General features: G+C 40.2%; 1 protein-coding gene across 2 annotated transcripts in view; it reads left to right on the forward strand.

Annotated features, from left to right (window-relative positions):
• Positions 1–26,823, forward strand: part of PDE7B (phosphodiesterase 7B) — a 172,110-nt gene that overhangs the window by 135,846 nt on the left and 9,441 nt on the right. For both annotated transcript variants that reach the window (XM_017737200.1, XM_008635956.2), the window contains exons 5-11: positions 11,263–11,414; positions 12,674–12,737; positions 14,363–14,458; positions 16,130–16,230; positions 17,677–17,808; positions 24,100–24,191; positions 25,242–25,386. In XM_017737200.1, coding sequence (XP_017592689.1) covers positions 11,263–11,414; positions 12,674–12,737; positions 14,363–14,458; positions 16,130–16,230; positions 17,677–17,808; positions 24,100–24,191; positions 25,242–25,386 — 782 coding nt within the window. The remainder of the gene's footprint in view (positions 1–11,262; positions 11,415–12,673; positions 12,738–14,362; positions 14,459–16,129; positions 16,231–17,676; positions 17,809–24,099; positions 24,192–25,241; positions 25,387–26,823) is intronic.

Consider the following 26,823-nt stretch of genomic DNA (forward strand, 5'->3'; position numbering starts at 1 on the left):
CTGAACCTGAAAAGTGGTGCCTCCTTGTGTGTGCACCGCTGGTCCAGCAGGGTGGGACACCTGGGGTTTTATGTTCCCGTGCTGTCACAGAGACCTCCAGCTTACTCTTTGTACTGCTTTTCCATAATCTGAAATAAGTCCGTATGGCTGATCATGATCTCTGTAAGGGAAAGCAGTGATCCTGATTTGGGATTTCCCATGGTTTTCAGGTTTTTATATATTTACCATTTTCTGACTAAGGAGTAGTGTTGGCTTAATTTTTCAGTGCAAAATGACATGAGATTTCTAGATATTTGGCTACTGATTGTGTAGCTGGCAAGTGCACTGGGCCTGGCTCACTTGGTGACCTACAAGTAAATGAAGATGCCCAGTGTCAGAGCATGCAGATGTGTTTTGCCAGGAAGTAAACAGGCTTTTGTATTATTTGTTCATCTACATCTGTCTGTTAAATCCATTTCCGCTGTGCAGAAGCAGCAAAAAACATAAGCACATAAGCAGCAAAAAACACAGTGCTGCTCATCCTATCAAAAAGAAATATATGTAAATGTCACTACTGCGCAGTTTCTTGAAAAGTACCCAACTAATACTTGAAGTAAAATTTTGTCACCTTGTTGCATTTGTTTGGGGGCAGTAACTGGCAGGTAGCAACTGTATCCTGAAAGATGTTAGAGTGAGGGAGGGAAGAGGCAGAGAAACTTCTATAGTAAATATCCTCAGAGGTCATCAACAAATGCGGCATAACAGCTTCTCACTAACAAACTGAGCTCAAATAGTGATTGTTCCATCTCTCATCTGAAATACTGTTCCAAATAACAGCACCAGCCTTGTTTTAAAGTAAGGGAAAACACTGAAGCTCATTCTTGAACAGAGTTGATATCCATTATGTAAATGCACACTTAAAAAAAAATACAGGGCATTGATATTTAATGTCAGACTAAAGGTTACTTAAATGTAACTCTTTTTGAGTGTACTTGCAGATTCAGTCAAACTAATGGATTTTTCCTTTGTCTGTTAAGGGTTAACACTGACTAGACCATATCTTTTGTTTTTTTCTGGAGTCCTACAGTAAAGTTGCTGTGTAACTTAAGACACCAAGTCTTTTTGGATAAGAAAACTTCCTGCACTCTGAAAATGGGATCTTCTGTAGCCCTAATCAAAGCCAACTGGATTAATGTTGACTTCTTGCTGTTTGAGCTAATATCTGTGATACCATCTACACATTCCTCTGGTGATTCTCTGCAGTATATAGAAAGTTAGTGTTACTTCACCTTGTCTTTGCCAGGCTGTCGGGACCATGAGGATTTTCCAGAATGCTGTCTGGGGGAGATGCAGGGCTTTAGTATCTTCCCATCTTTTCTCTCCCTAGTTGCAAGCTTTCCTAGGCATAGTTGCACTGGTGCGTTTGGGGACTCTTAAGATTACTCTGGAATACCAAATTGAGTGTAAAATAGCCCTGTGTTATCGAGGACTCCTTGGTTCTGTTTTCTGAGGAGTGAATGTTTGCCCCAGCCTCTAGAGTTAGTCCTTGCAACTTAAAGAGACCTGCATGACCTACCAGATTCTGTGTTGATGGCATTGAGTCAGGAGCTTGAGGGGAAGCCATGTAGCAGCTCCTCTCCTGCAGCAAGGGAAAGCTGTGGTAGCCGCGGCTTGCTGTCTGTCAGCCTGGTGTGGAGATCCACTGGAGGCAAGCCCACCAACCCTCCTTCTGTCCTGATAGGGCAACCAAACCACTTCCTCCCAGTGGCCCCTGACATCTGCCAGAGAAAAATGAGCCCCATATGAGACTTGAGGCTCCACGTTCACTATGAGGCCTAATGAACCAATATCAGACTTTACAAACTCCTAAAATAAGAGAGATTTTGCACAGCGCTATAGGTTTATAGGAAAATAGGATGAGAGTTTTCTCTTCAATTAATTCCAAACCAAACCTCACAAAGTTTAGGACATTTTGGCTCTGAACTGAGTAGCTCAAGCTTGAAACTGATCCTGATGCAGGTTGAAATTCATATTGGCAGCTCATTGGCACTTCTGCATTTCAGTGAATTAAGTGAACCTTACTGTGTTCACAGGACAGAAAAGGAGTTAAACTGAATATTTTCAGGGTAATAACTTAGGATTTGAAACACTTCTACAGTGAAAATTAATCCAATTTTCCTTTTAGCAAAGTATAGTTTGGATTTGAGGAATAAAGGAGCATAACTATGGTAAGCAATAATTTAGTTCTCTGATTCACAAAGTTGTTCAGTGAGTCATTGAACCAGATCCCACCAGTAACTAATATGCATTGATTTAAATGGATTTCATTATCTCATTATGAGTTTTTTTGGTGGCTGTGATGGCACATTTCTTCATTGCCTTAGCTCAAGGTTGAGGGAATTCCTTGTGATAAATCTAGACTTGTAGGTAAACATGAAGCAATAAGCAAGAAGACCTCACCCAATTGCAATTATGTTAGATACTTTGTTATATTGCCAGGTTCAATCAAGTACAGTAACAAAATAACATAGTTTACAGCTGAGATAGTAACTTATTATTTACAAATATGCTTGTCATGCAAGTCAGAAGACAAGGAGGTTCTTGAGACATAAATTCTCCAGTTCCCATCTTGTTTATGCTAAGCTTTTATCTGGATTAAATTTTGGCTTGTAAATGACAAAATTATTAGACTTTATAATTGACAATATTTAATTCACTTCTTCAGTATTCAGTTCAGTATTTTTGCATGTGACCTGCAAATTGGAGTTTCTGTACCCAAATAATGTTACCCAGAGAGATTTCTGTTTTCTTACACCTTGCACAACAGGAACACAGAGTGAGATCTGAGAATATGTAAAATGTCAAAACATGTCCGTAGACATTCCAAAGGTATGTCTCTGTATTACTTAGGATTTTGATGATGTTGTCATGCAGAAATTGAGTCCAAAAGAACCCCACCTGCTTTAAGCTTAGGTTGGCAAATTAATTTATTACAGATTATGTACTTCTAACACCAAATGGTGATAAATGGTAATATTAGGTAACATTCAGTCTCTGTCCTTGATTTGCTGTCTGATCTGAGTCAAGCAAAATACTCTAGGTTTCAGTTTGTTTGTAAATAAAGTGAATTCATCACATACTCTGCAGGCGTATGATGAATTAGGTATTGGAGAAATGAAGAGTGTTGTCAGGATTAGTAAGGGAAGATACGAAGTCATGAAAATGTCTCCATTTCAAAGAACCAAAGTCTGTGGACATTTGAATCTGTGGTTTCTGCCTGTCTACAGAAAGGTCCATTGCAAAATTTACATTCATTTTTGGGTTTGGATTTTGAACACTCCAGGGCTTTCAGGTAGGGCCCATCTCCAGTGAAAATAAAACTTAACCGCAGCCACCAACCCAAAACTGAACCATCAAGCAACCTGAACCCAATTGAGTGAGGTTAAAAAGAGTTTGGTTAAGTGCCTTGTTTTGTTGCCTTTGGCTAGAAAAAGCAGTAGGAGTGAGAGATGCCTTTTTAGATATTTCTGACCTAGGTTAAATTAGGACACTAAAAGTCTTGTGAGGAAGTTTCAAGGACTGATTGGATTACTCGGATCCCAACCCAGACTGTGGAGATGAATCCAAAGTTCCAGATGGTTTTTAAATTAGAAAGGGAGAGATCTTATGAGGTCTGCATTATTTCTACATAATACCCCTAGTTCCTCATGGATAAGCCCATCCAAAAGATACTCATCAACATCCCTAAGACACATAGACTTCTTAATCTGGTTAGCTTGTTTGAATGGGACGAACATTTCCAGAGCTGGTCAGCCTGTGGCCTTGCTATCAGTCACCTACTCAAGGAAGAGAAATTGGAGTCCTCTTAATATTTCAGCACGAAGATTGTTCTCTTTTCTGGTAACTTCTCACTATATTAAAAAATTCTTCCTGTCGTTGGAAGTCAGTCCAGTTCACCCTTTTCATCAACTAACAGCAAGGGGTTGTTTTTGGGGTTTTTTTTTTGTGGAAGAGTTTGCATTTTTGTATTTTTGTAAGTGGTGTTATCTGCAAAATTTAGTAACAGAGTTTGATTGAAAAGTATATTCTGCTTCCTGCCATTCATGCTCCTTGTTTAGCTTAAATGCCACATTTGCAGAAAAATGAAAGCCAGAATGTAAAACTGATAGATGCACATGCCCTCATATGCTAAAATGCATCATTTTGGGTTATGAATGCTTCAGGAGGACTCATGACAGCAAGCAAAACAGACAAAAAACCTACGTGTGCTTCACACACAAAGTCTTAGTGAACACTGGCCTGATTACACACATTTGTAACTTATTTTTTTAGTACAGACTTGGGATTCAGTTAACTGAAGATGTCCCTTTAAAAGTTGCCAAATGATGCGTGACCCATCGTGCCACCCCGCCTTCTTTTCCTTGATTAGAAAAGGGAAAGGATGTACTGAAGATAACTGAGGGTACTTTCCAAATGACCAGAGGAAAAGAAAGAACAAGGAGATGGGATCATTAAAATGATAAATGAAAGTTGGGTTTGCTGTTATTACAGGTTATGTTGTTTTTTCTCCAGGGGAGTGAAGGAGGAGGGGATGCACCATTTCCTGTTGGAGAAACTGTAATCAGCTATAGAACATTTGCAGTTTTAGGAAGAAAAGGTCCTGACTGCTGTACAAAGATTGAAGTGGCAGAACAAAGGTTCATGTTGAAATGACAATGAGTTTGTGGCAAAACAGAACACAACATGCCATTTCCTAAGTACTTGGAGGAGCCCTAATAAAAGATGCCAAAATGTTTGTTTGCATAAAGATGAGTGATAGCCCAAATAAAGGCTTCAAAATGTGATAAGAAACACATCTAAATTCATCTTAAATTTGGATTTAATCTATTCCTCTTCCTGTTATTATGGCTAATATTCTGTTACTTAAGTGGTCTTTGAAACCCTAATTTCTCCAGAACTTGTAATAGGATTATTCAGTATATAAGTGGGATTATCAGCGTAATTCTTAAATTCTGTATTCTCTTTCAAACAGTATCAAAAAGAATGTATTTTGGGATGAGGAGGAAACTGCATGACTAATGTTATTCAAGACGCCAGCAGTTGTGCAGGAACTTTACGAGTTGGAAACGGAGCTGTTACAAGCCACCATCACTTTGAGTGATGTTCAAAGAGGAAACTCCAAAGCCAGGTCACCTAGAAAGGTGGTGTCTCAGAACCTCTCACACTAGCCAGATGAGTTGGAAACGGAGCTGTTACAAGCCACCGTCACTTTGAGTGATGTTCAAAGAAGAGGAAACTCCAAAGCCAGGTCACCTAGACAGGTGGTGTCTCAGAACCTCTCACACTAGCCAGAGAAGCACATGAGTATCTCCTCTGTAAACAGGGCTCTGCATTGTTTTTGTGCACTTGTGCACGTGGTTGGAGAACAGAATTTTTACTCAAAACAGAAAATTTTAAAGTTCTTTTGCTGTACTTCTAATTTTGTGCTTTTCTCTGATGTGTCCAGGGTCCCTCTCTCTTTCTCACAGCTTCTGCCTAATTGCAAAAAAGATTACCCCTCTGAAGAGAAATAATGCAGTTGCAACCTATATGAACAATGGCAGCTAACAGAGAACACTTGATCTCTGTTATCACCAAAAAATGAATTTTACCAGAAGTCAAGGAACAAAGAATATTTTAGATGTTAGAGAAGCAAGTAAAAACAAAGTGTTCATAACCCAACTTTTTGGGATTCCATATAGTTTGAGGCAGTCTCATGAGGATTTCTGCATTTACAAGATTTCGGTACAACAGTTTTTTGTTTGTAGTTACAATACAGTGCAAGGTGTTAATCTCTGTCTTCTTAGTTGCAGTGACCAGTGTATATTCAGATGATAAACTTGACACAATCTTACTATTTTTGAATCAGTCATGTTTTTTTAGTTTCTTACACCAGTCACAGATGATTAAGAAGTAGAACTGGGGTGTTCATCTGAGCTTTTTAGTCCTTTTGCATTAGTCTGAAAGCTTTTATGTGACAGTCCTTCCGTGGGCTTCTGGTGCTTTGTGCATTTTCTCAGGCCTTTCTTCAAAACTTCAGTGTTTCCTTTCTGAAGAAAGAAAAAGAAGAAAAGTAGTTGGACTACAAGGTGAGATATATCAGGAAGGCCTAGACAGTGCAGACAGAAGAGGTTTTCTGTTCTTCTAGTTGACCAGTGCTTTCTCCAAAATTCAAATTTAAAATACTACGTTTGTCATTAATTTTTAGATTACCTCTGCTAGTTCAACTGCCGGTACTAATGCTGCTGTTGTCTTTTGGACAATATGATAAATCTCTAATGTGAGAAGGTATTAGGAAGGCACAGCAGTTTCTTTTCTATCATCAGTGCTGTGCAGTCTTCTTTAGAAGAAAAATTCAGCAACCAAGCATGCAATGAATATGCCGAACGATACCTCAGTAAAGGTGATCTAAATGCGTGGCATGGTTTTACATGCAAAAAAAAAAGTGGACAAACACCAGCTATTCCTTCTAAGTCAATTACATACCTCTCAGGCTCTCAAAGAAAAGCTTTCTAACCAGCTGTCAGGCCAGGAACCAGTGCGGAAAATTGTTTCCCAGAGACCTCACTGTTTGCAGACTGTCTGGACCTTAAATTGCAGGACTTGCCCTCTCACCTTATCTTCCAGATACCCCAGCACTTTCCTACCCATCCTGCCTGGCTCTTCACAGGTGTGCACTGGCTGTGTATGGAATGCCTTTGCATCCTTGGAAGAGGGGAAAGGGTATTATAAATTGTATGAGTCAAAGGTAGCTGCTTGAGAACGTGATGTATTCTGCATCCTTTAGGAAAGAAGGGGGGAAAAACATTTTCCTTTTCTGAATCAGTTCACTTTCGAAAATTAATAAACCTTTTTTTATCCACTCATGCTGCTGGGTGACCTGTTCTTATTGTATGCTGAAGTGCAATAAAATAACACAAGGCAGTACTGTGAAGAAAAACTCATAGGGTTTATTTGAATGCATAACCAAGTTTGTTTACTTTGAAAGAACAGTAACAATGTAATGAATGTCTGATGTAGAGTTAAGTACATCCTTGTCCAAATTTGATTTATGTGATCATTTCTGGATGTTAACTCAACCATTGTTAGCATAACCTCCATCATTTTTATATTCATGCTGACTGTGGGCACGCACTAGCGCAGCAGTGTGAAAGAAAAGTGAAAGAAAACTGGTAGCAACTCCCAGTACAGGAAACCAAACTTTCCCTGAAATAACAGAGGTTGGTGTGTAGTGAGGCATAGATAAATTTAAGGCGAGCAGATGAGTGTAACTGGAGGAGCTGTGTTAGGAGGGAGAAGGCAGCCATTGATTCCTGCAGCTTATTAACCTCTTGAGGGCCACGTGCAGTAATGCAAACGTCAGCCATGGTCTGCTGGTGTGTGTGTGTGTGATGTGGCTATCAAATTACCTGAAGAAAAATGCAGACACTTTGGAGATTGCCTGCTAAAACACAGCAGGAGATACGCTGCGAGCTCAGGCCGCCTGAGCTTTTGAAGGCAGAAGTTGAGCTTTGTGAGGAATGCTTGTATGAACACTTCTGTAAACATGTATGTAATTCATACAAGATGTCTGTGTAATTCATACAATAACTTTGTTCAGTGTACAAAGGAGAGTTTCTGCAACCGTGTGCTAGGCAGTAACTCTGTAGCATGAGAATGGGCATCTTTTAAGAGATACAGATGATGGAGTTTTTTTAGGTAAACAAAACATTCAGAAGTTGCCACAATGGTTAAAGTTAAACACAATTCTCGAGGGAAGTTTTATGGGTATAAACAAAGGACATTCTTGTTTGTTTTTCACATTCATTTCAAGATTGCACATAATTACTGAATCCTTCCCATGTGAGCTTTGCAGTTCATGTTTTTTAACCAGATGCTATAGCATATGTTTTAGTACCTATAGTTCCACAGTTGAAGTTCTGGAATATCGGTGGTAATATTTTTGATTAATTTACTTTGTAATTCAATTTAACCTGAAGGCACTGCATGACTTGTATCATATGTTGTCATCAAAATTTTATATTTACGATTTAAATTGAACTTTACAGTTGTCAATAAAGAAGAAGTATGTTCAGCATATTACTATAAATCATTCACATAAACCCTTAATTTCATCTTCAACCTGCATCTTGATTTTGTGTCAGCTGGTGGATCCCATATGCTAGGATGGCTCTTTGCTTCTGGGAGATTCAGATGCAACTGCTGAGCTGAGGGCAGAATTTGAGTGTTCACTCTTGGCTGCTTTGCCTTTTGCTCTTCTGTTTTAATCAACCTTTATCTCTCAACTTAATATAGTTGTGCTTTTCTCTTTTTTGGCACTGATCTTGGGAGGGGAAGAGAAAATGCTGATGAGATTATACTTGTTTGGGGTGTGTTGTGCTCAGAGAAGGGCAGTCTTAGTCCAGTTTTATGCAAGACACTATCATAATAAAGTACATTATTGTGGATGTCACAGTAATCTGTAATGGGTCATAGCAATCAGTTTATAAGTCCTGTGATTCAAAGGCAAATCAGTTATTACTGAAATGGCCCAAAGGATGTGATTTTAACATGATATTCTTTTAAGTCGACATCCAGAGTTTGCATGTGGATAGCCTGCAGTGCTGGATTTGGGCTGTCCTGTCAAGAGCCCAGTTTTTAAACTACATTTGCTACAGTTCTTTATCAGTATTATGAACTTCTTCCTTTATGAATGAAAATACAGGACAACAGATTATTGTGGGTAATCTTTTTTGCATAATATATTGGCATACAGCACTCACCTGAAGCATCAGGTCAGGTTTCAGGGGCACTGTCTGCTGATGACTAAATTTGAATTGAGACCCATGACAACCAATGGGCAGCAAGTTTGATGTTTCAGTTGAGAAGATATGTTTCATAATAAGAAGTTATTTGTTTCCATCTGATGTGTTTGTGCTTTGGCAAGTATTATTTATGGTACTGAAATGATGTGGTAATCCAAAGGATAAAATAACTACTTCTTCGTAATCCAATGTACAGCTGCTTGTTGGGACTCAGGCCAAGCCTTCACCTTCACATCATCCGCAGCAACTCTGTGTGTGAGTTTTAAAGACAGTTTTAAGAGTGTAGGTGGTAATTTCAGTCATCTGTCTTTAACTGAAAAAACAGATATTAACTTAGATAAAAACTACTGGGAGCAAATTCTAGTTTTTCATGTAAAAAAATAAAGTTTTTTGTACTTTAAAAACTTGAACTTGTTACCTGAAAGTAGTGACAGTTTGTGGGCAAAGATAGAAATAGGGAAGTTGGAAAGTTAGGAAACAGCTAACACAAGTTTAAAAAGTGAATTTCTTTTAAGAGTGTTTTGCTATCCAGGAAATAAATGGAATGCCAGCCATTTCGTAGCAGCCCTGTATAAATGAAAAGAAATACAAAAACAAGTCTTCTGGTTCCTCCACCTGTCACTGCCACTGGGTAACTGTTCGCACCTACGTTAGTCACTCCTTCAACAGGCCATGAAATTGTTCCAGCTTTTTAAATGTGTGAGAAAATAAAGGCAGGTGCTGGCACATCATGAATGAAAACCTGACCTTCAGGCTGATACAGTAGTGGTGTTGTTACTGTTTGCGTTTTGGAAACCACATGACTTGTCAAGTTGCAATAAAGTTATTTTGTGTTTTTATATTATTAAAGCTCAGTGAGGTCTTTGGACCGCCCATGAGAACCATGAGGATTGCTGGTGTTGGAAGTCATATTGATAGTCAGTACTTAAGGATGGGGGTTTTTTTATGTTGTTACTGACTTTGTGCCACTCAGTAGCTGTTGGATTACTTAATAAGGAAGAAACTTGCTACAGAGGGTGCTCGCACATCTGCTGTTAGAGAAATCAAATCCTGAACTATCTGTGATCCAAAAAAACCTTAGCGACTTCTCTGAAAATCCTCTCAGAATAATGCCACTCATAGAAACAGCAGGCAAAGTGATATTTCAATTTCACAGCAGAACAAATATTCAGTATTTTTTCATAAAAAGAGATGTAAAAATAGAGAATAGAGAGAGTCATCTTCAGTGCATGCATATTTTTCATGAACTCTTACTTAAACCTGAAATCCATTGAATTGCTATGAACTTCTTATCTCAAGAAATCATTACTGGTCTCTCAAAGGACTGTTTAATCTTCAGTGTCTTACAAGGTTTGTCTTACAAATAAAACTGTATTGAATCTTGCTACCTTTGACCACCTGTCAAGTTTCTATCCTCCCTTTTTTCCAAAACTGATACCAGACTGCAAAATGAAAACACCACAACTGTATGTGAGGTTCTGTTAAGAGTTCAAATGAAATTACCTGAACCATTATGAGTTTTAGAAAGCCTCCATATTTTTCTTACTAACAATAAGGTAATTTAATTACTGTAATTAGTGATTTAATCACTGTATAAAACTGCCTTGATTTTTTGTGTCACATTTAGCCCTATATGAAAATCTCCTAATACAGCATTAGGGAATTAGAATTATCCTGGTACTGAGTGAAAAGAACGTATTCTGTTGTGTAACCAGAAATACCTGTATTATCTGAATATACCTGCTTTCCTCATTGCAGAGCTAAAATATTTTCTTCATTTATAATTTGTTTTAATATGTAGAAGGGATAACAGATAATGCTACAGGATTATTAACCTATTCTTTCTCTCTTTGTTTTCATTTTCCAGAAGTGGGTCACACGTTTGTGTTTTCAAACTGTATTTTGAGTTCTCTTTTGGTGTCACTTTCTTGATTTTATACCCAAGATCACCTTGTTACTCTAGTGCTGTGCAATTTTTAATATATTCCAATGACACTCCTGTGAGGTAGCAAGGTAATGTTATTTTCAATTGTATAGTTAGGGAACAGAGGCAGAGAGGGTAAGAGCAGTTTTCCTTGTACCTAACTCTGCCTAGTCATTTAGGCTCCCTCTGACGCCTACAGTTAGGGGATGTATCACCCCCTTCCCCCCGTGACTGAGCCTGGGTCACATTAAAGGCTGTGGCAGGCATGCACTGAACTCAGATCTTCCAAGACCTACATTAGTAATCTCTTTTCTGGAACGTATTTCCTTTCTGAAATAAACAGATGTATTATGCTGGAGTGATTTGAATACTGCTCCTTCATGTGGCTTGGCAAGAAGCATGAACTTCATGATTTTTCTATTACTATTTAAAAGTTTTTGTTATTTCTCCTATTAAACTGTTAATGTCATCCATCATCTTGGGTTTCATGGCTTTAGTACTGATTGCTTTTCACAGATACTACACTCTCAGGGGAAATCGGCACCAAGAAAAAAGTGAAAAGACTGTTAAGTTTCCAGAGATACTTCCATGCATCCCGGTTACTGCGTGGAATTGTACCACAAGCCTCTCTGTACCTACTGGATGAGGACTACCTTGGGCAAGCAAGGGTAAGACGGGTCTCCAGATCTCCATTTCTTTTAATAATACTACAGAGAGTGTCACTTTTGTTTCAGTCTTCAAATAACCGAATTTATGGCTGATCTTTCTTAAATGACCCACGTTACATGTCTGCCTCACAACAAACAGATTGTCCATTCCCTATTTATGGTTACAGCCTCGAAGGCTTAGGTCTCAGAGCAACAGAAAATGCTGCTACATCTATTCAGCGTTTTCAGGTTCCAACAACTGAATTATAGTCTGGATTTAATAAAGAATGAAGGATTTCTGGTTAAGTTACTGATTTAAGTGCAGCCCTGACACAGGATTTAGTTCATCCACTTTAAAAAAGACAGGTGTCTCTCAGCTGGTATGGAACAGTTATTAGGCAACCTGTGATAGCTCTCCATAGTGGCAAAGGCTAGGAAACAGTGAACATTGACTGCAAAGAACTTCACAATGATCAAAATATAATTATCTTATTTTGCAGCACTTATACTCACTTTGAATGGTATTTCTGAGCAAAACTTGCACAACTGATGGCATTGGGATTATGTGCCTAGGCAGTTTTTATTCTCTGCAAGAGGTGATTATTTGCCAGGTGTTAGAAAGTAATTAAGAAATCCACAACTGTTTGAATATAGACTAGAGATGGGAGTGAATGTGTATTTCATTCACTCCCATTGTAGGTCATACAGCTAGTCCAGAATCAGTCTCCTGTCTCAACTGATGTAGCTGTAAGAACACTGCATTTGGTGGTAATGACGGATTCTTCTGCATGTCTGAGTGGGCTTAACGGTAGCACTGTATCCAAATTTATAAAAGCTATTCCTGTGTACTGCTTTGCTTAGCACATTGTAACTCATACTCACCTTGAGAGCTAAGATTTTAAAACACTGTATTAAAAGCCTAAGAGAATTTGCACAGACAGTTCGGGGACATGAAGGAACAATAAAGAATTTGTGCAGTAAAAGGGAATATTTTCATAGTATTTTGGTTTATATTATTCCTTGTTTTGAGTTCCATTTTGAAGGTATTTTTATTGTTATGTTCAAAACCTCCTCAGTTAAAAGTGCAAGTGATATTTTATGCAGTACAGCTACGTTAGCCTGATTTCTCATATTTCAAATACAACCTCTGTAGGTTTCTCAAACAAAGCTTTAAAGCTGCAGTAACCAATCCTGTGACTGATTAATGTGAAATAATAATTAAAATCTGCTTTACAGTGTGACATACCAGTCATTAGCCTTTTCACATTTGTTTTTTCCAGCATATGCTATCCAAAGTGGGAATGTGGGATTTTGACATTTTCTTGTTTGATCGCTTGACAAATGGTAAGTAAATTTTTTAAGTCTTTTTTTAAATATCTCTCATAAATGACTATTCAAAAAATCCCTAATTAATTATTTGCCTAATGTTTCCAGTTCAGATTACTGAAGAGAAATTGGCCACATTTAACCTCTCTTACAATCACATCCTGGAGCTTTTTCAGGTTTTTCCTGAACTACAGGGTAATGTTTAAAGAGTGCTTTTGTATCAATCTAATCTCCTGCATGTTGTTGTCACCTTTTCAAGAAGGTGTTCCTGTTTAATTTACCTGGGAAATTCCCAAGCTACTTTAAATATACCTGTTAGATACATTGGTCAATAAATCCAGATCTCCATAATCAGTCAATTTCTATCAATACAAAAGACCTTTGAGTGAAGATACCCTTGCTTCTGTTCAGCAGCAAAAATTAGGAAATTTATTAAGAGAGTAAAAATCTGTGAAGTGTTTTCTCTAAATGTATGCCTGTAAAACCATCCCACTTCCCCCCCCTGAATGTCTAGTCTATACCTCTTGATCTGCTGAAGAGGGTCATGATCACACCTCTCCCCTTATTGTAGTGCTCAGAGAACTGAGAGTCCTCATTCCTCACCCCCAATCTAATTAGGTTTGGTTGGGGCAGAAGGTGTAGGAAAAGGTTGGTTTAGAGGGTCATTTAGCTGAGTGACTGGCAGTGAAGAGTGAAGAGTATTGTAAATTGCCTGGGAAGCAAAAGCATAGTTCTTCTAAATTACCTTTCTGTGCCCCTGCTCAGTAGTCAAGGCCAAGTAAGTTTCCATGTGTTCTTCATACAGATATTTATTTTCTTTCCTGAGTTACATTAAATAAGAAAAGACTCCCTTCAAACTTTGTTTATATGTAGTATGGATTGGTTGATTTGGGGTGTTTTTTCTAACTTTTATGGAAACAGTGCTGCTGAATTAAGCAGTGCAAGCTTTTTTAAATACTGTGTTTATGTGTAATTGACCATGTAATACTAGTTAGGCTCAATTTTGCCAGTGTTCTCAGTATTGGATTTACAGTAAGGCCAGTGCAACATTACAGTGGGACTTGAGACTGTAAATGCTGCAACTCATTTTCCCCATCTGTGTCATTGTTATGAGATGCAATTGTAGCTGAGCTAGTTTACGTAGGTTAATAACATTTTTGTGCAGCTATATGTAAAATAAAAAATTTAGTTCCAAACTGCTGATTTTTAGTAATTAATTAATGAATACAATATGGCAAACCGACGTGGCAGAAAAGCCACTCTTGTTTCTGTTGTTTCTGAAGACAGACTGAGTTACGAGGATGACGTTGCTCTCAGACAAGCCTGTCAAAAGATTTCTAGTTAAAACTGTGTCAGTGTGCCTTCTTCCAGTTAAAAACACTTTGCCTGTTGTGTTGAAACAGCAAACATGGCTTTATGGCATCTAGACACAAGAATGGCACTCCGTTGGTACAACCATGCCATCAAGTCTTGATTATATAGCGCAGTAATTCATATAAGTGACTTCTGAATACACGGGTGTCATCTAAGCTCACTTCATTGGAGATGGAGCTGACTAATAGGAAATTACCAAGGTTTTTACCCTTGCTGGCTTTGTAACTACATGTTGAGGGAATCTAATAGTTGTTCCTTTCTGCTTTTAGGAAACAGTCTCGTAACACTCCTTTGTCACCTCTTCAATGTGCATGGACTTATTCACCATTTCCAGTTAGACATGGTTACATTACACAGGTTTTTTGGTAAGTGCTCGCCTCAAAGCCATCTTTGAATGAAGTTTAGTGCTTAAGTAGAGCATCAGGTAAGGCACTGGCTTGGTCTGTGTATCTATGTAAAGATGATGATATCATTGTAAATATCAGTAAAACATGTCTATGATATATATCAGCATACAGTTTGCAGGGACTCAAGTACTTGGTTCAGTACTTAGTCAGTGGAGGGACTTCAAAAGGCTCTGCACTGGGCTGAAGCATCCCAGCACCACAGTCACACTGGTGATTTAAAGTAAAGTATACCATGCAGAGATGTGGCTGGCTTAGGCCCACACAGACCATGTACAGTAATTGCACAGTACAATTGTGGTGCAGTGTAATTATTTTAGTGACTAAAAGACCACTGAGACCCAGGGCAGTTAAAAGCTTATGTGCAGAATTTAACAAATTATATCAAGCTGTCTACGCTGAATAGTGCTGGTGAAAGCCCCTGCTGCTGTTACTGCCAACAGAAATAGTAGCACCATGCTGTCAGTGAACCAAAAGAAGAAATTGGCCAAAATCAATTAGTTTTTGCAACACTTTTTGAAAGCAGCTCAATGCCAGTGTTTCAGGCTGTCAGGCAGAGTTTCCAGAGCCGGGTCTCTTCTTTAAGACTGCCTAATTGTCACTTCTGGAAAGCATTACTCTGGTGTGGAGACAGACAAAATCTCCCTGCTGTTTCTATCTCCTGTGGGCAGACGTGAAGTGGACAGTTGGGTAATTAGAGCTAGTGGTACTCACAGTTTAAGGGATTACCCACTGTACCTCCAGATGCTTGTGTGGCTGGAAACAAACAGGAGGCTTGGACTTCCTTTGGCGCTCCTCGTGCTGGCAGCGAGCGCCATGGGAAGTCTGCCTGTTAGCTTTCCATTTGATTAATCTGATCATGTCTAGGAGAGCGCTTCAGGCAAAATCACATGCAGCTTCCAGCGTTCACATGGTGGTGTCCCAAGACCATGCAATGGTGCACACACTGCTACAAGGAACAGAGGGGTGTGAAGCACACATTTCAATGATTTTTCTCTCTGAGAGAAGGCTGAGAGTTAAGAGGTTGGTGCTCCTGGTCCAACTGGACCAGTTCCAGCACTGCAAACTAAAGCAAGAGGGACTGCATTTTAAAATGAATACATAGATGTGACTAAAATTGTCACAGGAGATTTTGCTGTGAATACCCCAATGATGATTTTGATTCTTCACCTGGGGGATATAGGAATGCTTTTGGCTGTAGTTCATCACTCAAATAACAGATGATGGCAGGGTATCAGGGCCTCACTCCCTGCTGCTGTAAAATAGGTGGTACTGCCTTAATGGCACACTACTACCCTATGACAGCAGCCTAAATAATTACACTGCGTTGTGGATAAATTTGCCTCTCTTCCTTGTTTATTTTACTCCTCAATGAAAGCCTTCACTAAGGCAAGAAAGAGGTGATTTATGCACTAGGCCCAGTATATCCCCTTGGGCCTCACAAATCCTTTCATGCATTTTTTCTCTAAAGGTATCCCAATAAAAGCAGCAATTTAAATAAGCTACAGCTATTTGAAGAAACTCCTTAGGCAGCTGACTGCAAAACCTCAGATTGTATTTTAAGTCCAGTTCCCACTTGTGGCCATGGCATTCAGAGACAAAAGGATCTTTGTTTTCTGTTTTGATTCCCAGTTATGGTTCAAGAAGATTACCATAGCCAAAACCCATACCACAATGCTGTCCATGCCGCTGATGTCACACAAGCTATGCACTGCTATCTGAGAGAGCCCAAGGTAATGACAACCTTTCACACCGATGTTGCTTTCACATGGTTCTCAGATTTTTTTCCCAGGATTGAAATAAAAACCCCAAAAGATACTTCTAGACAGCAGAAAGTGATGGCGCACTGGAAGTCAGCAGCGTCAGGAGCAGCCTCAGCTACAGATTACAGAGGTTTCAGTCAAGCCACGAGAGTCACTTCTCATTGTGCAGGCGTCGTGTCTAAGTGCTGCTGTATGAGCTCCAGCCACCACCACGGTGTGAACCAGCCACCCACCAATGCCTGCAGTTCTGTTCCCATCAAACTCAGCAGGAGGCAATGCATGTCTGTGCCTCAGCCACCTCCTCACATCACGATTTCAAAATACCAGATTGGGCAGTGCCACACCAGGAAAGGGGAAAGCAGTCCCTTCAGAGGGGTCTGTTCTTCAACGCTGTCCTCTGCACAAGTATTTGACTGCTGCTGCAAGTTCTCACAGCATCAGGGTGGTGTTGCCTTATGTGTTACTGGAAGGCACTGGGATATTGCACTGCTGAGCCACAGTATAAGAACGTAACTTATCTTTTCTGGCTTGGCCTAAATGAAAGGATGTTGTGCTAGAACTAGCAGTTTGTTACACCAGATATAGCAATGGTAAGTGAGGACAGGAGCAGGCCCCACCTTTCCTGTGTTTCCCTCTCCTGTATTTTCGAGATCTGCAAGTCTTTTCTGGCCAGGAAGTGCAGGGAACCTGTACCATACTGCTCATCAGTTCTCACCTCAGGATGCTTCTTTCATCTCATAGACCTGTACTCTGTACAGACTCATCGGGCTGGTAATAACTGCCTCACTCTCACAAACAGAAAATGCTAAGACTACCTTTTTTTGCTTCTAAATGGGCTCTGTAGCAGAAAAAAATCTGGACAGGTTTTCCAACTTGAATGTTTGAAGTTATAAAGTTAAATTATATTCCCTAATAAAACACATCTGTTTGAACTGAGATAGATTCTTAATAGCCAAGTTTGAAATTTCAGAAATTGATAAACTCTACATTTTTTAACACAGTGCTATGCTAGAAAATTGAAGCCTGATCTTTTGTTGGTATTGCTAAATACTTGGAGATGCAGAGCTCCTACTATGCATGCTAACATATGCCAACCTGCCAGCATACCTGTTTGCTTTTTGAACTGAATGTTTGAGACTATGCTCAAGCACTTCTATTACAACAATCCTTGTATTGCCATGAATGATAAAGAGATAAGAAATACGAACTATAAAGCATGATTATATAGTCTAATATCTTTATAGATGTTTGTTCAACACTCACCTTAAAAACGTTGTTCACAAAATTTATGTTTGACACTTGTATACAAATGCCCACAAAACCAAGCAATGCCATGATGTCTGCTGGTTTGTTTATTTACCAAAAAAAGTGTTTACTCTCGTGTTCTCATTGTGATTAATGTGTGTGATGATTCAGCTTGCCAACTTCCTCACGCCGTCAGACATCATGCTCGGACTGCTTGCTGCTGCAGCTCATGACGTGGATCACCCAGGGGTCAACCAACCCTTTCTGATTAAAACTAAACACCACCTTGCCAGCCTGTATCAGGTAAAACTGCTCATCAAGTTCCTAATGTGTAAAATGGTGTCAAGCAGAGTTTAAGCAATTCGCAGTGAACTTTTAATGCCAAAATGTGGCAGTGGGAGGATGCCGATCAAGTCATCCTGCACTTTAGAGTCTGGACAATTTTAGTCGAGCTCCTTACTGTGTGTCACTTCTTAAAACAAAGCTGATACGGGAAAAGAGTTGGAAATGTCAGATTTTGTTTAGGACATTTACGCCAAATCAGTTGCCTGGGTTGTTTCTGCTGTAGATTATCTGGGGTGAGGAACTGTGGGTAGGAGATTTAAAATCATGACAAGATTTCATCTTCTTTCAGTGAGCAAGTAAGCAGCAGGCATGCTCTAAATTGGTATTGCATTAAAAGAAACCCTTGCTTCATGTGGCTGTAGTAAAATACTTAATGAACACTGCATTAAAAAAAGAAAAAAATAGAAGATAGATGAAACCAAAGGAAGTGTAGACATTTACAGTAACATTCCTCAAGATACAAAGAAAGAACATCAAGAAAGCCACTAGGTCACACCACAGGCTGTCTAGACCAGTATCCTGTTTCTAAGAGCAGCCAGTAAAAGATCTCAGAGAGAAACATAAGTCTGGGTTAAGTACAGAGTTGTCCTTCACCTGGTATACATCCTTTCAGCTCTGGCAAGCAGTAGTAGAAAATTTCCTGAAACAAAAACACAGACCCTCTTGTTTAATAACTACCAATGAACCCATGCTGCCTGATTTTTTGGGTCCATTTTGAAGATATTTGAGGTTTTGGCCTATGGCAATCATTGTAGCTCTGTATTTTATCTACAACTGTCCTGTGAGTATAATCTTCACATGCATGTGTACCTTGTTACTATATATGCACATCTCTCTATTCTTTGAATTGTACTTACATATACAATGTGCCAGAGCAATGCTGTGAATCTTAATTTTGGTTGCAATAACCGTAATTGACATGTAATGAAATTGAGGTAGTATTGATTTCTAGCCTTTAGAGTCACAGAGTCATAGAATCATAGAATCATGAAGGTTGGAAGAGACCTTTAAGATCATCAAGTCCAACCCAACTGTTCAGCCAGCACTGCCACTGTAGCCCATAAACCATCACCCAGTGCCAGATCCAGACACCTCTTAAACACCTCCAGGAGTGGTGGCTCTACCACCTCCTCGGGCAACCTACTCCTGTGCCTGACCACCTGAACAGTGAAAATATTTTTCTAATATCTAATCTGAATCTCCCCTGTCTCAGCTTAAGGCCATCCCCTCCAATCCTCTCACTGCAGGTACAGCAGGAGAGCCCGGCCCCACCTCACTGCAGCCTCCCTTCAGGAGGGTGTAAGGAGCAACAAGGTTTCCCCTGAGCTGCCTTTTCTCCAGGCTAAGCACCCCCAGCTCCCTCAGCCACTCCTTTTAAGACATGTTCTCTGGTCCTTTCACGAGCCTTGTTGCCCTTCTCTGGACATGCTCCAGCACCTCAGTGCCACAGCTCAGTGTCCTTTTTTAAGTGAGAGGCCCAGAACTGGACACAGCACTCAAGGTGTGGCCTCCTCAGTGCTGGGTACAGGGAGACAGTCACTGACCTGGTCCTGCTGGCCACACTATTCCTGATACAGGCCAGGGTGCCACTGGCCTTCTTGGCCGCCTGGGCACAGCTGGCTCATGTTCAGCCACTGTCGACCAGCACTCCCACTGGGCTGCTTTCCAGCCACTTTGGAAGAGTCAACTTCAGCCTTTGTGATAAGGTGTCAGAATATCCCAAGTTAAAAATTCATCTACCTGAAGAAGACTCACTAATAGCTACGTACATATACTTAGCAAATTGAGAGATTGCTGTGATGTGCTTACTACTTGATAAGAGTCTCTCTTGTTCTCCCCCACTCAAACATTTGAGTTTCCCCATAAAAAGTGGACTGTATAATGGTGCAACTGTCCTGGCCTCAGACATAGGAATGGGCTGGATATGGGAGCCCCAGCCAAGGCACAGTGATGCTCAAACACTGAAAACTTTGTGACTGGTCTCATCATAAGCTGATGCAGCTTATTACGTCATACCCATATGTTTCTGGTCCATTTTATTCCAGTCTTTTCTAAATGTGAGGCCAGCTAAGTGAGGAGGGAGAAAGGCCAGGGGCTTAACCCAGGGTGCTTTGGGAATGTTAAGGGTGCTTTGAAGAGGAGTGAGTAGAGCCATTCCACAAAACCCCTTGCCTTGTGAAAAGGTACAAACAATTCCTTCTCAAATTAATAGTGGCAAACAGTAGTTTATAGTTAGGTTGAAAAATCGGGCTAATCTGAAAGACATATAGCTTAAATATTAGTATTTTGGAGAAGTGGTTTCTGCTCAGTAATTTGGGTTTGAATATACTTAAAATGTTGGTTAGAAAAGGCAGTGACAATGCAGAAAATGCAATCTTTCAACAGCAAATGAGATTTTAAGTACCCTTCTTAAGGACATTCACTGGCAAGTTTGAGTTATTTTAACTGAAAACGATCCCATATTGTTTCCAAAGATTTTAGTAGTATACAGTATATGGATGCCAATAAAAATAACTGCTGGAAAAAAGTTTTGCTGAAAGCATTTTTAGTTAAAAATTTAGATTTAGAGAACAGTCTTTAAAACATGTACTTTAACATGTGCTTGAAACTGAAACAAAGGTTTTTGGTTTTTAAGTGGCAGAGCCACAGAACTGCTGGGATTAATCAGAAAAAGGATCAAATGAAAGTAAGTTTTAACAGAGCTGGCAGTCATCTGTCATTGAGACAGTGGACTTATCCATGTATGGCATTTCTTTGCTTTTAAATGTCTCTTGACATTTAAATTAGAACTTTACATTTACATTTGGAAGAAAAGGTTTTGCAAAATGAAGTAGGTCAGTTTTTGACGGATGTAAAGTGTTTGACAGCTTCTGAAGTGCGTGTATGAGAAGAGTCATATCTCAGGAAGACAGGTGACATCGCCAAGGACTTCAGCGCTTTCAATATTCATTTTCAACTTAAATCCATATTTTATGGTGCAAGACACTTCGTTCTGTAATCTGTAGGGTAATTTCCACAAGAGTCTATTGCATGTGATTGCATGCAACATAATTTTCTACAGAAATAAAAGCACCTTATTGAAATCTCCAGCATTACAAGGACAGTTGAGAGCATGGAAGGTGACTCTAGTGATCTGGAGGTCAATTAGTTTTCCTGTGAGGAGCACAACAGTATTCCTTGTACTGTGTTGCAGACCTTGCTTCTAACTGTCATTGTCTGGCTTTTAAATGAAGGATAAAAGTTTAGAAGTGTGGATAGATCACATACAACATCTGTAGTACAAAACAGGTTTCAGGAAACTATGAAAGGACACTTTACAACTTTAATATATATGTAGGTAAGCTGGAAATAGGACAGTATGTTTTGGGCATCAGTAATAGTTCTACCTGTAGTCTTCCTTAAAAGCAGCACTTCTAGTGTAAGTGTCATTTTTAACTATTTAACATTGTATAGTTAAACCAACTGCTCAGTGAGTAAGAGTAGATTGAAGAGATGGAAATGAATTCCAATCCCTTTTGACTCTGAATTAAAATTGAAGTTTGCTCTGCACCTAGTTAGTAGCAAGTCTCCCTCTCTCTTCAAGTTACTGTTCTTTTTCAAATATGTATGTCAAATGTGGTGGTTCAAATAGCTCAGGCTAAGTAACAGATTGGAAATACTGTGGTAGTTTAAGTAAATTAAACAGTCACAGTCCTGAAGTCTCTGTTACAGCAATCCACTGGGCTTGGGTTGTAAATGTGACAGAAGCTTCCTATAGAGCAGCCTTTAAAGCAAAGCTGCACTACTCAATTTTTAAAAAAAACTAAACCAACCACATGAAGTAGAGCTGAGAGCCCCAGCCTGCAAGCCAGCACACAGACTTTCCCTGTGTGGATTGTCTCCCACCAGCCTGGGTGATCAGATAGATCATGGCAATTAGTCTTAATAAAGCAGTAGTGTGTTCTGGGTGGAATAGCTGACTCTACTAATTGCTGGCAGCCCTTCAGGGATTCTGGCTTCTTACATTTAAGAGGGGAGTCATATGACTTCATGCTCAGTTGTTGCTGGTTAACTTGACCTTTCCTTTTTCCTCCTCCCTGTAGCTTCAGTGTGGGAGGCTAAACAGAGCAGCAGTGTCAGTTTAAGGTTCCCCCTGCAGCAGCAGGCAAAGAGCAGAAACTTAGAGAAGTGAAAATACTCTGAGATGATTACCTGAGTTTGCTTTTTCCTATGAGAAACTGCTAACTGGATGCAGGAAGGTTCTCAGATGCCTACATGCCTAAGTCCTGTTCTGACTGGCCTCCTGTACAGCCAAGGAGCAGCTGCATCCATGGAGTGTAATTCCCTGTTTGAGGCAGGGGCTGCTGAAACAGCTCCTCACAGCAAGTAAGGCTGCCATGCTGGAAGGGATCTGGGGACACAGGGTGCTCCGAGATGGATCTTCCCGGTCGCGATGTTTCAAGGATGCAGTCAGACCAGGGTTGCAGGAAACTGTGCACACAGGCACTGTCTTAAACAAGTGTAAGCCTTCCCAAAAACCAAAGGTGACAGTCAGGTAGAGTTTGTCCAGTTTAGGAGGAGGATGACAGCCTGTGGCCTTGGGGTGACTCTTGGGACAATATTCAGCTCTGCAACTGGGTAGGTGAAAAAAAAACCAAAAAAAATTGTTGTTATGTCCTATTACATTCTCTTACTTTTCTTGGTCAGAGTGTAGGGTTGCAAAAGTCCATCCTGATGTATTTAGGCAAAAGGAGAAAAGGGATATATTTAGGTTGGCAAATGAACAGAATTGCTGTCAAAAATAATTTCTATATTGCATAACTGATGTTGAGATCTGAGTCCATCAGCTCTTCCTAAGAAAAGGAATTGGCTTTTGCATGATTTGAAAGTTTTGGAGTTGGTTTTACTTTGTTTTTTTTCCCCCAGTATCTGTGACTTCTGTAAGGGAAGCAAGCAGACAAACCCAGAGAAACACCAAAGCAACATTGTGTGAATTCAAAAGCGACAAAAAGCACTGCAGAAAGTACTGTAATAGGAAGCCAGTCCAATTTGTACTCTCACCTTTGCACCAGGCAAGATGATCAAAATGCAGATTGGATCTTGGTTACTGGCAATGTTTAGTGTTTTAACAGTCATTAGATATGACAGGACTACAAAGAAAGATGGGAAGACTTAGGGAGAAAACACTGCTCAGTCCCTCTTGGAAAAGTGGAAGCTGCACATCATGTCCCATGGGAAGGGCAGTACTATGGCAGCAACACCTCGGAGCTGTGGGACTGTGCAGGAGGGAGCTAGAGATCAACAGTGACTGGAGAGAGGGATTCTGTCTCCACTTTCCCCTTTGGCAGTGACAGGGTGAAGTCCTTGTTCTGCTGCCTGCTCAAAAGGTTTGGTTGTGTTTTGTTTTGTTTTTCTTATCCAGTGCTCATCTACTGCAAAAGCTGTGAACTGCCCAAAACAGGGAACCAGATGATAGAGGTTTCTGAACAAGCGACATTTCTGAGGCATTTGGTGGTAGAAAGTACCCTGTGAACTAAACAAGTGATGATTGGCAAATGCACTGTGTGTTAGGATAGTAATTTCAAGTCATCAGACATAAGATACCAAATTTGTTGTAATTTACTGACAGCCTAGAAAGCTGGGTTCCTGCTCCCTAGCAATTTTTTCCAACCTAACTTTAGTTCCACTTAGCTGAAAGCAAGGAAACAAAGAGGAGTCAAAATCTGTTGCAGACCAAGTTGCTGAAGCCTGCAAATGCTCAGCAATAGTGCTATTCCTCTTGCTTTCACTGAACAGCTGCAGGCAGCTTCCAGTTCCCTGACTCAAAGGGAAATTTGGCAGTTTAGTTTTCTTTTTGTTGTCCACTCTGCATTAAAACTGTAGAGGCTGAAAAGTCAACCTGGAATCAGTAGGAGGTAAAAATACGATTTTGCACTCCTGCTTTAATTCATTTGTTAATAAATCTGTTAGAATGCAAGCTACCTCCCACTCAGATGAGATTAGCTCCTCTGTTCACAGCAGGACTCAAAAACTACAGAACAACAGGGCTCTAGGGCTGACCTTAGCTAAGAAACCCAGAAGCACAAGGTCCTTAACTATAGAAATCTAGACCAATTACTCTAATCCAACTGTGGCTGAAAAGCACACACTTCAGGCTCGTGTTACAGCATGTCCGACCAGCACTGGGTAGGTAACGTGATACAGCAAATCCATGTGTGTACCATGGATAGCATCCTAATCCTTGCATTTTTTGGTGTTGTTCCTCCCCAGAACGTTTCTGTGCTGGAGAACCACCACTGGCGCTCTACCATTGGCATGCTTCGAGAGTCGCGGCTGCTCGCCCACCTGCCCAAGGAGGTCACGTAAGTGTCCACCAGAAGAAATGCATCATTGAAACTAGGCCATGGCCTCCTTCTCCCTTCTTAAAAGCACACTGGCAAAGAGGCCCAGGCTTCCCCATAGGCTGAACTTCATGCCCCTTCTTGGTGCCACTGTGAAATCATGAGACAAAGTTACACAGCGGAACTGTAAGTTTTTAAGACCCACAGGTCTGCAGCACAGAATGGCCACTCTCAGCACCAGGAACATGGGCAGTCCCAGCAGAAGTGGAACTTGTTCAGATGGATTGTTGGCATTTTTCATTTTACATAGCACCAACCGAATATGGAAAGATTTAGTGATTAGAAACAGGAAATTGAAGGAGTTGGTCGAGGAGCATCAAGACTTCTCCAGACTTCCACGCCTCACTGAGGGAATGTGGTTCAGTCTTTCTGGATGAAGCAAAAAAAGGGCAGCAACATGAGCACCTTGGCCAAGTTGCTGCTAGCTTTTTACTTGCTGGTTTTGTGCAGTGTGAGTCCCACCAAGGATAGGAGATGGAGACAGTGAACAGACTGAAGTATTAAATTTTAAATCACAGGTGGCCCTACCAAGAATTTAAACAAGTTACCTGGAAGCAATAAGCTCCATATCCCTCCAGAAATTCTTTGAATCAGACCAACAACTTTAAAGGACTTCAGTCTAGACCTTCACAACTTTGCAACTTCAAAGTTGCAGTATTCACCACTCAGCTCTGAGCAGCCAAAGTAAGACGTGAGCATTTTTCTTGATGCAACCTGCTGTTGTTCCGGGGTGGGTTTTTTTGTACTTTCCTAGCACTTTTCAGAAGCTTTCAGAACAACCTGTGCCAACAAGCATTTTTCTTCTACATTACCTATTCTTCTTGAACCCATTTGGGCAGGTAGAACAGTTGTACCCCGCAAACCCCAGCAGAGACTGACCAAACAAATCAGACTGGATCCATAAAGAAAGAGTGAACTTTATGCCAGCTCTGGTGATCCAGAGCAGGTTGTTTTGAGCTCTTAATGTTGAATGGTTCTATGATTAAAGGGGCTTATTTTCTTCCATTGCAGCCAGGACATTGAGCAGCAGTTGGGCTCCCTCATCTTGGCAACAGACATCAACAGGCAGAATGAGTTTTTGATCCGTCTGAAATCTCATCTTGACAATCAGGATTTGAGGCTGGAGGATGCACAAGACAGACATTTTATGCTTCAGGTAACTTCAAAATGTTTTTTTAATGGTTTTTATTAATTTTTCAGGTCACAGTACTTCCTAGTATATTTTAAGAGTAGTATATGATAGCATGTCTGGACATCAGCCTCTCCTCACCTATTGCCATGATCACTTTCCTCCTGCTACCTTCTGGCATGTCAGGCAAGCATAAGGTGCCTCCAGTATTTCCTTATGTCATTTCCTTGAGTTAAAAAGCTGTGAATGCAACAGGTACAGGAGAGTGTCAAATGCTATGGAATGAAGATAAGCTAGGAATTATTTTATTTCCAGAACATTGCTTCTCTTGCCAGGTAATGTTTCAGTTGTAGTGTCTCTCTCTTCTGGCAAATGTCACTCCACTGGTGTTATTTTCTAGCACCACGCAGCAGAGCCCCCTCATTGGTGTTCTTTCCAGGACAGCCTGACATCAGGTGTCCAAGTCCTGTTCCTGTGATGGATCCTCAGAAACTGCCTCTGCAGAGACAGCTGTTGCCATGGCTGCAGATGTTTCTCTAGTGCATCTGCCCAGCTATTGAAAAACTCATGCTTTATTCAAAAATCAAATAGGCTCACACTGGTTCTTCCAGCTAAGCTCCAGTCATTAGCAGACTCTTCAGAATATACCTCTACCTATTAAAGCATTATTGTGATTAATGTAGCTACGAATACTTGCTTCTTTGGAGAAGTTACATTAATTTCATTCTTAAATACATAAAGAAGTTAAAGTAATCCTTTTCATTTATAAAACAAACACCTACATACTTTCCTTCCATCAAAGTCACAGAAAAGGTGACAGCTTCAAGGAAGGAAGTGCTGATCTGTTAATTCTTCCCCCTCCAGCAGTGTGGGAAATGTAGTAGCTTCTCACCTGTGCTGCCTCAAACAGAGTCTTCTGTCAGATTCCTGCACAGACCGTGCAGGGCAGGATGACAGGTTGACCGTATTTCTGGACAGATGAGGCAAGAAAGTTGTGCAAATGCCTAAAGCAGAGGAATTAGAGCTCTCAACTATGGCAAAAAAGGTTTCTTATGCACTAGGAGCTTAGAAACAAGGGAACAGACATAGTAAGATTTACTTATCTGTGGATTAGTTGTGGAAAAAGAAAAGAAAATCATCAAGAAATCTTGATTGATTGGAATAAGCTAAAGAATGTTTGAAAGGTCCTTGTAATAGACAGTAACGTTATAGCTAATCAGCTTAATCCAAAGAGAAAAATGACTTGGAGACTTCCCTCTGCTGGTTCACAGGTCTGAACTCTTGCAGGAAATATTTCTTATGTTTTCTTCCCGGGTGCCAGAAAGACTTCTGACTTCTGTCAGAGTGAATGATTGTGTTCAGTGTGTGAAGAAACAAGGCACATGATATTTTGTTCCAAGGCAGTAAGACAGGCAGACTACTACATGGTTTACTTTTCTGAAGCAGTTACTTGGTTTTAAAAAC

The sequence above is a fragment of the Corvus brachyrhynchos genome, unplaced genomic scaffold (genome assembly GCF_000691975.1).
Source record: "Corvus brachyrhynchos isolate BGI_N302 unplaced genomic scaffold, ASM69197v1 scaffold6, whole genome shotgun sequence".
NCBI lineage: Eukaryota > Metazoa > Chordata > Aves > Passeriformes > Corvidae > Corvus > Corvus brachyrhynchos.